Raw genomic sequence first — 16,396 nt, 5'->3', positions numbered from 1 at the left:
TATATATATATATTGAGAAAATCACCTTTAAAGATGTCCAAATTACGTTCAATGCATCTTTATGGAACTTGTTCTTTGCTGAATTTCCTAATGATTTTTGGCATACATTTTGTTGTCCAGGGTCACAAATAACTTCTGTCTGGTCCATCTCTGATGATTGTGCCAATGTAGTTTACAAACTATGTGTCACAAATATCAGGTTGAGAAGTGGAGATGGAGATGGGAACCAGAGTAATTATTTATTTAGAAATTAAACTAAGAACATGGTGTAAAACAAAACAGAAGTAACAATACATCGACGGACATGCAAAACCAAAAGGCAGAGACAAAGACTAAACCATTTTACACTAGAAACAGAGGGGGGAAAACACTGGGAAGACAGAACAGAACATGACAAAATACTGACACTATGATTAAAATGATAATAATAATAATAATAATAATAATAATAATAATAATAATAATAATAATAATAATAATAATAAATAAAATGTAATATTTTTGTTTGATATATTACATGTTACAATGTCGTATTTTTTGGACCAGTTTTCTGAAATCCAACCCTTTTGCTGGGATCAGTATATTCCTGATTTTTGGATTGATCCCGATTAAAACCAAGATTGGATTTTGGGATAAAATTATATTTCATTATTCCTTTTTTTGAACAACACATTAAGATTTGATCCAATCTGATAGCTTAAATCCAATCAGATTACTTTTGAACAACCAGCCATATATGTTGTAATAAGAATGATCTAAAAAAAATTTAACGGTCCTTTATTTTTTAGACTTTGTGCAAGTCTGCAGATCTTGAATTAATGATAAAGACACACAGACAGATACTGTACAAAAACACACCACATTGACCAGAACAACCAATAACTATAAATGAATCAGAGTTTGTGATAACATGTAAAAGACACTGACAGTATTTATAATGGCACTGAACTAAAACCAGGAGTCAATTATATAATATGTGGTTTTGTATCATTATTTGCCTGATTTGTGATGGTTCTTGCTCACAGAGGCATAAAGTGGACTGCAGTTTTCCTGAGCTCCAGCTTCTGCTCCTCTGATGGAAGCGTAAATCATTTTATCTTCACAGCGAACCTGAATCAACATCACAGTTACTGTTTTAACACACAATTATTACAGCACGTAGTTTGAGTTCAATTCAAGACACACATTTAGAAGAACTGCATTTAATAAAACCAATATAAGTCATGTTGAGGAAGTGTTTGCTCACCTTGTTCTTTTTGGCTCGGTTTTTCCTGTTCACAGTAACTTCAGTGTAAATCACATCATCTGTCTGCTCCTAAACATCAAATCAAGCTGTAAAAGGCCCATCCATCACTACTGTGTGAAGCAGAATAATTATTCTGAAAATGTTTATGGTCAAATATGTAGAAGCCTACAGGTTTAGTGAAAATCTATTATATAGAGATGAGATTAGAGTCATTACAGGAAAATTACCACAGTAACTGTCAAATATACACAGGTATGAAAACATACACAGATTATTGAAGATGAATCATATTGTTTACTGGGAGCAGGATGAATGGAAATGTTGATTGCATAATTATCCATTATATTTATTTCTATTTGTGAACTTTAGGGCAGAAAGAGTAGAAATTCACAAACTTGTCCTGATCTGATGTGACTAATAAGAGTGTGATATTTCAGAGTCAGTGGTCTGTGGAGCTCATGGACACTAACAGCTCATGATCAACCTACAAAACTCACCACAGAGTCATCAGTCGCTCTTCTGACACCTGAAAAATAAGGCCATGAGAATAGTTACGATCAAACACAAACCAATCATTTTCTAAGAGTATTGAAAAATTCTAGTGCTGCAGAATAGAAATATTATCTGTGATACCTCACAGATTTCTTATATTAGTAAATACTCTTAGTCAGATGTTTTGGATGTTTTTGTCTGTTGTAGCAGAATATGAGAAACTCTAAAAACTCACCAGCTCTTTTTTTCAGAATCAGACAAAGAATCAGAGCAAGAAGGAGAACAGCGACTGAAGCACCAACAACAATTGCAATCACAAACCCTGAGACGATACAGAGACACACATTCAGCATTACTGTGTATATGCTGTATAAATAAAATAAAGAAAAAAATAAGAAACTACAAATAAAATGATAAAGGACACATTTAAGTGCATAAAATCCTTATTTATCATTATAAAAAAAAAAAAACACAATGCTATTTTCATTTAGTGTAAATATCCGACTGACGCTCACAGACTATTCAATCACAAAACCAGCTAATCATACTGACTTCAGCTCAAATATTGGCTAACAGGTCATATGCAGTGAACAAATGAAACACTGTTTATCATTGCATTATCATCAGCACTTCCATGTTCACTGCATTAAACCACAAACACCAGAGTCATCATCTACAACCAAACCAGCAGCTCCACCCTTCAGCTCAATGGAAACCACAAAACTACAACAGAACACTAACTCCTCAAAAGAAGAAATAACATTTAAACATTAAACACAAACAGCTCTTTACTCAAAAATGCAAAATATAACACTAAATCTTCATCACTTTATTTTATTGAAAACTCTTTCAATTTAACTTCTGTGATTATATGTATGTGTTAAATAACACCGACTATAGAGGATTCCGTTAAAAGGCAACAGTGAAAAGTATTATTTTTTGACTGTACCTTGTGTAGAAGTTACTGCTGTCTTTGTACTTGATTGTGTGATGCGGACTGGAATCACTGTTGTCACTGAATCGGCTTGATCTGTAAAGATGAATGCTGGTTCAGATTAATTATACTGTAGAAAATGACAGTTAAATGTTAACTTTGCTGATCACATTACATAAAAAAATGTTAGTTTTTGCTGTCATTTTTTTTTTTTTTTCATTATTTACAGCAGCACTTGATCTGTTTCTCTTCTGTCAGACTGAAAGAAGCTTTTGTTCCTCAGATTGTTCTGCTTCATTGACACTAACAGTCCTTAGTGTTACTGACATTATGAGGATGTAAAATGATTAATGAGATTATTTTCTTACCTGGATACCTGACAGTATATGTAGCTGAGGTCTGGATTTGATTTCTGTGAGTAACTTCACATCTCCACTCTCTGTTGTCATCTTCATTCAGGAGTGTTGTATTCAGAGTGATGATACAGCGTCCTGGAGCTGATATCTGATATCTGGAGTCTGATATCGTCAGTTTAACACCAGCCTGATTCACCCAGAACAGCTGATATCCCTCAGAACGACCTGAATCATGACAAGAGACTCCAGTATATGAATACAACTGACAGGAGAGAGACACAGAGCTGCCTGGACTGATCTCAGTCTGTGAGGATGATGAAGAGACTGAAACACAAAATAAAAGACAAATCACACACTTTTCAATCATCATGAGAAATTAAACTGAAATTTTGCACTTTTTGAATTAAGAAACAAAATCATAAATTTACCATGAAGAACATGCAGATAAACATATGCATCAGTTCCTTGTCGTTGCCCATGCACATATTGTCGGCAGATGTATAATCCATAATCTTCTTTTGTGATGTGCTTGATGTTTAGAGAGCAGTCAGACCCCAGACTCAGTCTCTCATGTCTCTCTGTGTTATTCTTCTTTATCCCTAAACCAATCAGTTCATCTGCTGCTGAATAACTGAATCTGTTATAGATCCATGTAGTTGATTTGCAGTCATGAAGAGCATTATTACAGGGCAGACTGACATTTTCACCAGAACTGATGAACACATGAGACTCATCCACTCCACTGGTACCTGAAACACAAGAACATTTGAGTGATCATTATGCTATATACTACAAAATGAAATAAATAAAATAAGTAATAGATATTTATCGTTATCAGAGAGCTGTTCAAATGATTTGACATGTTTTAGTGAATTTAGGAATAATCCTGAAAAAGAATATTGTTTGAAACATAAGAATAAACTGGTCATGTTAAAAAATAACTGTTTCCCAGACTAATTCCACTAGTCTTGTAGAGAAAATAGAGATGTGTTTACCTGTGAGAAGTGAAGAGAGAAAGATCAGTCCCAGCAGACACAGATGACACTTATCAGCCATTTTCTCTTTCTGTCAGTCTTCCTCTTCATTATATGCTCACAACTCTGTCTTTAAATACTAGCAGCTCTTCCTGTGTTTAACTTCCTCTGATCTGATTGGCTGAGTGTTTATTTCTGACACGAGCTGCATTTGACTGACATTTGCTCTGAATTTCACTTTTGATTGCGGTTTTCAAAGATGCACTGACACAAAGAAGAAAATTAAACCACAATATTAACATATGAAGGATTTTATGTTCTGCAAATGACTATAATTATAGCAATTATGAAATCAGCATTTAGTCAAACTCTGTCTTTATGAAGTTTAACAGTGACCATTTTCATCTTTTAGGCTTTCCTAAAATACTAAAATGATTAACTATCATTCTACACTTCTGTAACTAAAATAGTGTATTAATTCTAGCAGTTGTAGTGTTTCAGATCTGTGATCTCACTGTTGAGTTTAACCGCAGTAGAGCAGAGATCATTTCTGAACCCAGATTAGACTGACAGGTGTGAAATGACACTTTTTTCCCTTTACATGAGCTTATCCTTTACTTTCAATATACACTGACCAAAATTATAAACGCAACACCTTTGTTTTTACGCCCATTGTTCATGATCTGAACTCAAAGATCTTAGACATTTTCTATGTACACAAAAGGCCTATTTCTCTGGAATATTGTTCACAAATCTGTTTAAATCTGTTTTAGTGAACACTTCTCCTTTGCCGAGATGATACATCCACCTCACAGGTGTGGCATATCAAGAAGCTGATTAGAGAGCATGATTATTGCACAGGTATGCCTTAAGCCGAGTTCAGACTGCACGATTTTCAAAGCAATCGCGTCACAGATTTTTTCACACTGCATGACTATCTGGGGTAGCATTCCGTCACTGCTGTGTTCACACTGCACGCTGGATTGGCGACAAGGGGTTTCACACTGCATGACTTTACAATAGGAAGAATCGCCGACAACTTTGTCCCGGTCCGCAAACTACATCTCACAACCAAACATACGCGAGAAGTGACATGGAAACAACGCGAGGTCAGGCGTGCAAGTTCTCACGTGAGACTGGTATTATTATAAAAAAAAAAATGGTAGCCCGCAAGAAGCTTGTCATACAAATTGCATGTGCACTCATTTGCAGCAAAAAGAAAAGAAGCCGAAGCTATTCTTGTTGATATTGTGGTCTACCTTCGTAACTCCTCCTCTAACTTCCCGCTGGCCTGGATGTTGCTGTCTCATTGGCTGTAGGTAATCGCCGATGTGATTTTCAGTCAGATCACCTTTTACACGGCATGATTTTGAATCACCGACAGGTCCAAATATTTAGCAGGCCAAATATCTCACGGGTGTCGGCAACACGTCGGCGATTCTCTCATATCGCGTCTTTGATAGTTCATACTGTGTGATTGTCACTCACGTGAACGAGCACCAATTTGCCTGTGATTTCGGGCATTTGTCGGCGATTTCTCAAAACCTGGCGGCGAGTCAAAATCAGGGCTAAAATCATGCAGTCTGAACTTGGCATTAGGCTGGCCACAATAAAAGGAAACTCTGAAATGTGCAGTTTTACTGTATTAGGGGGGTCTGACTGTAAAACCAGTATCTGGTGTGACCACCATTTGCCTCACGCAGTGCAACACATCTCCTTCATGTTGAGTTAATCAGGTTGTTGATTGTGGCCTATGGAATGTTGGTTCGTTCCTCTTCAATGGCGTTGCAAAACTTCTGGATATTGGCAGAAACTGAAACATGCTGTTGTATACGCCGATCCAGAGCATCCCAAACATGCTCAATGGGTGACATGTCCGGTGAGTATTCTGGCCATGCAAGGACTGGGATGTTTTCAGCTTCCTGGAATTGTGTACAGATCCTTGCAACATGGGGCCATGCGTTATTATGCTACAACATGAGGTGATGGTCGCGGATGAATGGCACAACAATGAACTTCAGGATCTCGTCAGAAGAGTCGTCATCTCTGTGCATTCAAAATCCCATCAATAAAATGCACCCATGTTCATTGTCCATAACATGTCCTGCTCTTACCAAAACCCCACCGCCACCATGGCCCACTCCATCCACAATGTTGACATCAGCAAACCGCTCCCCCATCTGCCCTGTACAGTGAAAACTGGGAATCATCTGTAAAGAGAACACCTCTTCAAAGTGCCAGATGCCATCAATTGTGAGCATTTGCCCACTCAAGTTGGTTACGGCGACAAACTGCAGTCAGGTCAAGACCCCAATGAGGACAACGAGCATGCCAAGGTGTTTCTCTGAGACAGTTTCTGACAGTTTGTGCAAAATTATTTGGTTATGCAAACCGATTGTTGCAGCAGCTGTACATGGGGCTGGTCTCAGATGATCTTGGAGGTGAAGATGCTGGATGTGGAGGTCCTGGGCTGGTGCGGTTACACATGGTCTGCACTTATGAGGACAGTTGAATGTACTGCCAAATTCTCTGAAACACTTTAGAAGATGGTTTATGGTAGAGAAATGAACATTTAATTCACAGGCTATTCAACAGCTCTGGTAGACATTCCTGCAGTCAGCATGCCAATTGCATGCTTCCCTTAAAGTTTGCAACATCTGTGGCATTGTGCTGTATGATAAAACTGCACATATTAGAGTGGCCGTTTATTGTGGCCAGCCTAAGGCACACCTGTGCAATAATCATGCTGTCTAACCAGCATCTTGATAGGCCACACCTGTGATGTGGATTATCTTGGCAAAGGAGAAGTGCTCACTAACACAGATTTAGATTTTGTGTACATAGAATAAGTCTTAGATCTTTGAGTTCAGCTCATGAAAAATGGGGTCAAAAACAAAAGTGTTGCGGTTATAATATTGGTCAGTGTATCTTTTTTTAAAAAATCTCTTGTGGCAGTGATTAGCTCAAACCCTAATCAAACACACCTGAACAAGCTAATCAAGGTCTTTAGCATACAGTTTTTTTTTCTCTCCCCAGAGTTGGAGCTAAACTCTGTAGGGACAGCGGCCCTCCAGGATCAAGGTTCTTGGCAAGGATTTCACAACTCCATGTAGATGGTGCAGAATGCTTTTGCTTCACATAAGCTGAAAGAAAATACCGCACAGTGGACAAAGAGCCTGCGCGTTGTCACTTGCAAAATGGAAACCTCACTTGGCACTTGGTCATGTGGGGGTACCACTTTTTGCAATAATTGGACCACAAAGCATTAACCACATTGTTGGGTATGGAAGTAATTGAACGTGTTGGAATGAGAGTGGCGAAGTGTTCAGCCCAGCTGCTGTGTTTTTCTTAAAATGGTGTGTACTCAGAACCCTGCTGCAGATTGCTTATCAAGAATTTTCTTACCAGTACTGGTTGAGGACTTTGAGAAACCTTAAATGGTCACTGCAGTCAACCCAGGATTACCTACTCTGTCAATGAAGGACATTACAACAGCTTCTGCATCCTGTCCTGAACCGAATTTGCTTAGAACACAAATACTGACACAACAGGATGGATGTCAATCCAGCCCTGTCATCATGCTTCTTAGGGTGTTCACATTTGTAGTTCTGTTTGTTTGTTCCATTTGGTCTGGACCAAAAGGGAAAATTATACATTTGGTCCTGGTCGGTTTATCGTTCACACTAGCATGTTTGACAGCAAACCTAAAGACACCAAACCTAAAGTCATAGTGATAAGTTCACAACCTGATTGGTCGGGTTTAATGATGTTTATTTTGTGACAGAACTCCCCAATCCAAATAAAAGGAAGATGTGCGATCAACTTCAAACTGGGCACTTTGATGTCATACACTCTCAGCACTGCTTTAAGTCAAATACACCTAATGCCATCTGCTGCCTAAGCAAGCTCATTGTTGCATGTATAGACGTTTTTCCTGAACACGGAAGTAAGTCCGACTCTTAACTGAAAGAATGCTTTGCATTTCCGGTCTGCATTGTTTCTAGTTGAATTAGGGTATATTCCGAGCTAATAAACAAATGTTAAACCTATTAAAATGTTTTTAAAAAGCACATGGCTCCATGGCGCCAACACTTGGCAACGTCGCAATGACTGTCATTTGTCAGTGCCTCACTTTAATGTGTGTAGATGACACGAAGCAGCAGACGTTAGATACATTAAAACAAATGGACGCTATTTGAATGGGTTCCTATGGAAACCGGAACAGAAAAGCATTCAGTCTGACGTTAGAATTTGTAATGGTGGCACTCATTGTTTACTCAGGAAAAAGGTCTATATGATTTTATTTTCACCACATTTTCCTTGTGCTTATTTTGTTTTGGATACACTGCATGTTACCTTTGTGAAATCATGTTTGGTTCTGTTTTTGGTTAGTGTTGTGTCCATATTTAATTCAAACCGCACCAAAATTCATTTGGAAGCAGACCAAGACCCATATTTTTGTGGTCTCGGCCCTCTTTTTTTTTGGTGCACACCAGGGTTCAGATGGCAGCATTCTCACTTACTCAATTGAACCGCACTAAAGGAGCTCTCGCACCAGAGTTCATTTAAATCAAACCAAACACGAGAAGTGTGAACACACCCTAAATCTATCAGGTTCTCAGCAGATGACGGGTTCTTATTAAGGGACAAAACTGACCCGGTTCTAGGTGCAACCCATTTGGGCACCACATGGTTGGGCTCACTGATTGATTCCAATTGGGAAAGTCCTAGTACCTAGGATAGCAAAGTCCACTAAAGGAGGGAGAGCCTTTTCACATTTGGCTCCCAAACTCTGGAATAGCCTCCCTGATAAGGTTCGGGTTCAGACACACTCTCTGGCCCGGTTTCCCAGACAGGGCTTAGACTAAGCCAGGATTAGACCATAGTTCAATTAGGACATTTAAGTAATTTTTATAAACATGCTTAGAAAAAAACATTACTGGTGTGCATCTTGAGACAAAACAAAGGCACTGATATATTTTACAATCAATCAGTGCAATTTTATTTCAGTTGAAACACCTCAGACTTACATTTTAGTCTAGGACTAGGCTTAAGCCTTGTCTGCGAAACCGGGCCTCTAAGTTTAAATCTAGATTAAAGAGTCATCTCTTAAGCCATGCATTCACATAACGTATCTCATAACCATGTGCTTCAGTTACAACTGATCAAATGCATATCAACATTCTTCAGCTTGGGCTAAACACATAATTTTTGCTTGGTTATTTCTTTATTTTATTTATCTGTTTCTGCTAGGAATTACTCAAGATTAAGACTGGATTCAGAAGAAGAGATGATGCCAGCCTTGAAAGAACATACAGCACTACACAATTTTGCTACAAGTTTGAATGCAACACATAATCATTATTAATAATAGTGTTCATCATCTGTTTGGTTGCACCATTACTGATTTTAACATCTATACCATATGTACTAGTCCTTCTCAAAAAATTTGCATATTGTGATAAAGTTCATTATTTTCAGTAATGTACTGATAAACATTAGACTTTCATATATTTTAGATTCATTACACACAACTGAAGTAGTTCAAGCCTTTTATTGTTTTAATATTGATGATTTTGCTGTGACGGTGAGAATGTGGAGGAAGCAATTGCAGTGAGAACACAGTTTATTGTAGTGAAGACAGGATGTACAAACACACAGTGATGAAGATGAAGTCTCTCGGATGGGTGGTGCAAGGGCTGATGGTCGATAGCGGTGAGATGGCGTGGTGTTCAAAACAGGTGAGTTCAGTGGAGGTGTCGTAAATCCCGGTGTAAACCAACATGAAGACAGGAACAACATCCAACGACGAAAACTCCAGAGACAAGCAGGAAAACACAACAAACACAGCCAAGGTCCGGGGTGAATCATCTGAGAGAGGGAGAGAGAATGGGTAGAGTATAAATAGGCCGAGACAATGAGCTGCAGCTGTTGCGGGACTGATTGGCAGCTGCACTAGTGAGAGTGGCGTACAACATTGACAAACTCACAGATCATAAGACATGAGAACACGGCTGTGTTGATGTCTGTACCGTGACAACAGCATATGAAAACCCAAAATTCCTATCTCAAAAAAATTATCATTTTTCCTCCGAACAATAATAAAAAAGTGTTTTTAATGCAAAAAAAAGTCAACATTCAAATAATTATGTTCAGTTATGCACTCAATACTTGGCCGGGAATCCTTTTGCAGAAATGACTGCTTCAATGCGGCGTGGCATGGAGGCAATCAGCCTGTGGCACTGCTGAGGTGTTATGGAGGCCCAGGATGCTTCGATAGCGGCCTTAAGCTCATCAAGAGTGTTGGGTCTTGCGTCTCTCAACTTTCTCTTCACAATATCCCACAGATTCTCTATGGGGTTCAGGTCAGGAGAGTTGGCAGGCCAATTGAGCACAGTAATACCATGGTCAGAAAACGATTTACCAGTGGTTTTGGCACTTTGAGCAGGTAAAACACACATAACAACGTAACATTACAACTGCAGCGTTAAATGTAGCACAGTTTATATAAAAAAATCTTTGCAGCACAGCAGAGCGGCCGCTGTATCAAATTTGAAAGGCAAACACATTTCGGAAAACTATGACAGAACATAACTAACACTCTGGTCTGCTAAATAAAGAACAATCTAAAAAAAAAAACATGTTACATAAGCATTCACTCACCTCATCCACGACATGTTGAATATGCTGCTTCTTCGCCCCAGAGCACCACCTGACATCTTCGTCATATTCATGTGGTGTTTGTCTGAAATTCTTCCGTGATTCAGTTTGTTCGCTGTGTATTTTGGCCATGTCTCCTTGATTGGTGTTGCACTGCGATGTTTTAATGTATTAAACATAAGTCTAATGTCTAGATTTGCTAAATAAGTTTTTTTTTTTTTTTTTTTCTTGGTTGAAACAACTCTGGCCAGTTAATGCCAATAAGTTAGAACTTTAAATCTTAAGTTAACTGGATTAAATTGGGCTCCTGTGAATTTCAGTTACATTAAACTGACTTTAAAACTCAAGTTGAATCTAGTAAAACTTACAATCAAAAGTTGAAATTGCTTAAAATATATTTGTGAGTTAAAATAACTTTAAAACATAAGTTGTCATGGCTTTTTCATCATATAATTTTTTACAGTGTATTTTAATGGATGGACAGATAAAGCCATTAGTTTTACAAATTGCTATAGTCCAGAATAACATCAGTGAAAGCTGTTCATAATAACATGGAATGACGTGCATGTTTAATAAAGGCCCACTATGTGATTTTAAACATTTAAGCTCAAAACCTCAATTCAATCATTGACATATTCAGTCGTGGCCAAAAGTTTCAAGAATGACACCAATATTAGTTTTTAAAGAGTTTGTTGCTAAACTGCTTTTAGATCTTTGTTTCAGTTGTTTCTTTATGTACTGAAATATAATTACAAGCACTTCATACATTTCAAAGGCGTTTATCGAAAATTACAATATATTTATGCAAAGAGTCAGTATTTGCAGTGTTGGCCTTTCTTTTTCAGGACCTCTGCAATTCGACTGGGAATGCTCTTAATCAAATTCTGGGCCAAATCCTGACTGATAGCAACCTATTCTTTCATAATCACTTCTTAGTTTGTCAGAATTAGTGGGCTTTTGTTTGTCCACCCGCCTCTTCAGGATTGTCCACAAGTTCTCAATGGGATTAAGATCTGGGGAGTTTCCAGCCCATGGACCCAGAATTTCACCGTTTTGGTCCCCGAGCCCAAAAGTTATCACTCTTGCCTTATGGCACGTTGCTCCATCGTGCTGGAAAATGCATTGTTCTTCACCAAACTGTTGTTGGGTTGTTGGAAGAAGCTTCTGTTGGAGGGTGTTTTGGTACCATTCTTTATTCATGGCTGTGTTTTTGGGCAAAATTGTGAGTGAGCCCACTCCCTTGTATGAGAAGCAACCCCACACATGAAAGGTCTCAGGATGCTTTACTGTTGGCATGACACAGGACTGATGGTGGCGCTCACCTTTTCTTTTCTGGACAAGCCTTTTTCCAGATGCTCCAAACATTCAGAAAGAGGCCTCATCCGAGAATATGACTTTGCCCCAGTCCTCAGCAGTCCATTCGCCATACTTTTTTGCCAAAGATCAAAATGTCCCTGATGTTTTTTTGGTTTTTTTTGTTTGTTTGTTTTTTCTTTGAGAGAATTGACTTCTTTGCTGCCCTTCTTGACACCAGGCCATCTTCCAAAAGTCTTGGCCTCACTGTGGGTGCAGATGCGCTCACACCTGCCTGCTGCCATTCCTGAGCATGCTCTGCACTGGTGGCACTCCGATCCCGCAGCTGAATCATCTTTAGGAGACGATCCTGGCGCTTGCTGGACTTTCTTGGATGCCCTGAAGCCTTCTTAACAAGAACTCTTTCCTTGAAGTTCTTGACATGTTGTTCATAAATAGTTGATTTAGGTGCAATCTTAGTAGCCACAATATCCTTGCTTGTGATGCCATTTTTAAGCAATGCAATGATGGCTGCACGCGTTTCTTTGCAGGTCACATTGGTTAACAATGGAAGAACAATGATTTCCAGCATCACCCTCCTTTTAACATGTCAATTCTGCCATTCTAACCCAATCAGCCTGACATAATGATCTCCAGTCTTGTGCTTGTCAACATTCTAACCTGAGTTAATAAGACGATTACTGAAATGATCTCGACAGGTCCTTTAATGACAGCAATGAAATTCAGTGGAATTTGGAGTGGAGGTTTTTTGGGATGAAGTTAATTTTCATGGCAAAGAAGGACTATGCAATTCATCTGATCACTCTTCATAACATTCTGGAGTAAATGCAAATTGCTATTATAAAAACTTAAGAAGCAACTTTTCCAATTTCCATATTTATGTAATTCTCAACACTTTTGGCCAGGACTGTACAATGAAATAGTCTATTTACATCAGCTTTTATGTTTACTTCCTATTTGTGTTGGTAAGTAAATGACTGAGGTCTACACAATTAATAATTGTTTGATGAGCTAGACATTGTAAGACTGTGTGGTCACAATTATGAATAAAGTCTACTGATTTAAACTTGTGTCATATTATTATATTGTACATATAAAACATCACAAATGCACATTTGAGAATCTTTTTTTTTTTTTTTTTTGGCGGTTGGCAAACCCACTTAAAGGTCTGTACCACTACTGCGCTTCACCAGCATAACAGCTGACATAAAACAAGAATCAGGTTTAGGAAAACTGTAATAGGAAAATTTAGTACACATTCTCATTCTGTGACAACATATTTACATTATGTGATGTTTCTTTTGTAAGCTGTGTGCAACCTTATAAAACCAAGGTGGCAATTAGTATATGACAGACTCCATCTGAAAGATCTAAAGTGATGATTAAAACTGTTTGTGAGAGAAACTTAAACTGACAAGAAGTGAAAGTCAATAGGACATTCCATTGCAACAGCGGCGCCCAGCAGCAGCCCTACGCTTCCGCCATTTTGGAGTGAAAGCGACTCGGCAGTCCACTAACTTCATGCTGTCACTATGGCAAATATCAGCTATATAATATATATATATATATAATACAATACAATACAATTTTTACTGTAGAGGTCATAATTTACTGATGACTTAATTTGAGAAATTGTCTATTGCGCTTCTGAATTGGCTGTGAGATTCGTCAATTTTGGGTGCGTAAGATGTGATGGATTCTGATCCGTAAAATAAATAAATGTCTTTTTGCACTTTTTCGTGTCACACACTACCTCCCTGCAGTCATTGCATTCTTTTATTTCCACATTGACTTCTATTTCGTTGTCATTCTGTCTTCTTCTGTGCTGTTGTCCAGTTGGAATTTTCACTCCAGAATGACGGGGGCGCTACCGAAGCACCTCCTAGTGGCTGGTACCAAAAAAGCATTTTTTCGCCTCTTGGTATTCTATAGTCTTTGCCTGGCCCTATAAGGTGTGTAACGCGTAATGGTCAAAAACTCTGTGCACCTTCCCACCAGCAACACGTTACCTGAGGGAAGGTTCCCACCTATATTCTGTCAACAATTACCCAAGAGTGACCCCTACTGGACACACACCTACATGAAAATTTAAAGTAAGGACATAAATGGTTCTAACAGTGTCAAATGATATGCCAAGGGATGTTTTTTTTTTTTTTTTTTTTCTTATTGGCTATTAGTCCAATATTGTGTATAAATACCATAATTTACACTTTTAGACTTTGAAGTATACTCAAATAAGTATTAAGTATATATTTGAATATCAAAAAAAAAGATTTTTGCATATGGTACATGACATAAAAACATGTTACAACATGGTGTATGTGGGGAAGATCATTCATATATTTTCATTAGTAAGGACTTGTCTATGAATTGAAATGATCAGTGAATTAATAAACCATATCAAAATACATATTGTATTTTGTATTGTAAATATTTTGTATGCTAATTAACATGTACAACATAAGTTAAAATGGACCATTACATCTTAAAAAGCCTTTTGTAAAAAGTTTTATGTAATGATTAGATGAACCAAGGTTAGACAATAACAACATATGATATGTATATGCAGAAAATAATCGTGAAAGCTGCATGCAGGTATTCATAACATTGTATAGATGAAGATAAATCTTGCTGTAATCTGACCTGTTATTTTCTAAACATTTACTTATATTTCTTCTTGATTTTGTGAGTCCTTCCTCCCTGTAAAATAATTCAACAAAAGTATTTACTGAGCTCTTTTGACTGAAGAGTTTGTTTCAGGTCAATGTGAATCATCTCAAAAACTCACCAGCTCTTCTTGCACAGATGATCTGAAGAAGAATCACAGTAGGAGCAGCAAACACTGCAAACTCAACAATAATCACCAATTACTGCAGGAAAGATAGAGAGAAGAAAACAGAGTCAATCTGTGCAACTGTGAATGAAATCAAATGTATAATACATTAAATAATTCTTAACAAAGAAAATGCCGACTGTTTCAGCATTGATGAACTGCTGAAGGCATGCCATACCTCTTAATAATGATCCAGAAGTTCTTCTGACTTCAGTTTCTGCTGGATCTGTGATCATGTCTGTTAGTTCAGTTCAAACATAATGAACATATAAACCAAACATCATCATCATCATACTTGAGCTTCACATCACAGAAAGCAATGATAAATGAACTCTCACTGCTTCATGGGTCCATCATCTATTATCATGTTATTTCAATCTCAAGATGTTAGGAGAAAACTGATGGTTGCCATAACTTAAAAAAAAAAAAAAAAAAAAAAAAAATCTAATGACATTTCAAAAGGATCTTTCTATTCAGTGTGATCTCTTTCTCCTTTATAGATACAGTACAAACATATTTAAAGTCTAAAATTTTCTGACAAGTTTGCATGAACCCTGAAATGTAGAATATTTATGTATTGACAGCATCTAAAACCTACAACCTTGTATGAAAACATTTTAATGCTGAATTCATGAATTAGCAGGGTGTGTTATTGTGGTCGGAACAATTGTGACAAAACAAGTGTAAAGCAGTGAAGTGAGAGACTGCTGATGTGTGAGAGTGATGATGAACCTTGTTCAGGAGCTGCTGCTGGAGTTTGTCCTGATGTCTTCTCAGATTTTGAGCTGCTGACTGGAATCTGTGATCTTATATCGACTGGAGCTGCAGAAGAGGAACATTCATAATACTGTAGCACATCAAAATAATATTTATATACTTGATCATTACACAGTTAAGAGTTTGATCATCAGTGTTAACAGTGGCAGTTGTTGGGAAGAGACGTGTTACTGTAGAATTGATGCCTTCTTTATAGAGTGAAACCATAAACCTTCAGTTTGTTCTGAACAGTGTTGGGCAGTAACTAATTACTTGCAATTTAGTTACTGTAATAATAGTACGTTTTGCAGTAACTAGTAGTGTAACTAAATACTAATAAGATTTCAGTAATAATATTACAGTTACTATCCATAAATAGCTTAGTTACTTTTGATGCCTCAAACCTGATGATTTTGTAAGGAGTGAAATTATCTCTTGATTGAATTAAAATACAGTACGAACAGATGGCTTGCAACAGAACAATAAAACTAATCTGAAGAAGGGATCTTCAAAGAGAGCAAACAACCCCACCATGACCTACCCCTTCTCTACTTTGAATTCCCCACCTCTCACTCTCACACTTTTCTCCCCAAAAACTTTGCCACATGTTATATCTTGTGAATATATTGTTTTTCCCCTTCATGTTTGATAACATTTGAATGGTCTCTGTGCGATTGGTAAAATGGTCTCAATTTCAAAGCAGTCACATATACCGTAAAAAAAAAGATTGAAAACTTCCATAGAACTGGGTTTGCTGCTATGGGGTGTGTTTTCCCCTCATAGGGGCAGTTGGGAACCTCCAACCAAAACCTCCAGGGCCCGTATTCACAA

At 37.7% G+C, this 16,396-nt stretch overlaps 1 protein-coding gene across 1 annotated transcript; it reads right to left on the bottom strand.

The window, feature by feature from the left end:
• Window positions 1-990: 990 nt before the first annotated feature.
• LOC141340105 (uncharacterized) lies at window positions 991-4,084 on the bottom strand. The gene is made up of 9 exons (XM_073845068.1): window positions 4,024-4,084; window positions 3,457-3,777; window positions 3,049-3,352; window positions 2,688-2,768; window positions 2,400-2,461; window positions 1,974-2,060; window positions 1,744-1,772; window positions 1,247-1,315; window positions 991-1,110 (listed from the first exon to the last, which is right to left on the bottom strand). Exons 1-9 carry the CDS (start codon window positions 4,082-4,084, stop codon window positions 991-993), a joined length of 1,134 nt encoding a protein of 377 aa, XP_073701169.1.
• Between the last annotated feature and the right edge of the window lie 12,312 nt (window positions 4,085-16,396).

Source organism: Garra rufa, chromosome 1 (assembly GCF_049309525.1).
Source record: "Garra rufa chromosome 1, GarRuf1.0, whole genome shotgun sequence".
Taxonomy (NCBI): domain Eukaryota; kingdom Metazoa; phylum Chordata; class Actinopteri; order Cypriniformes; family Cyprinidae; genus Garra; species Garra rufa.
Note: the sequence above shows the minus strand (reverse complement) of the source record. Positions and strands in the feature narration are given on the sequence as shown.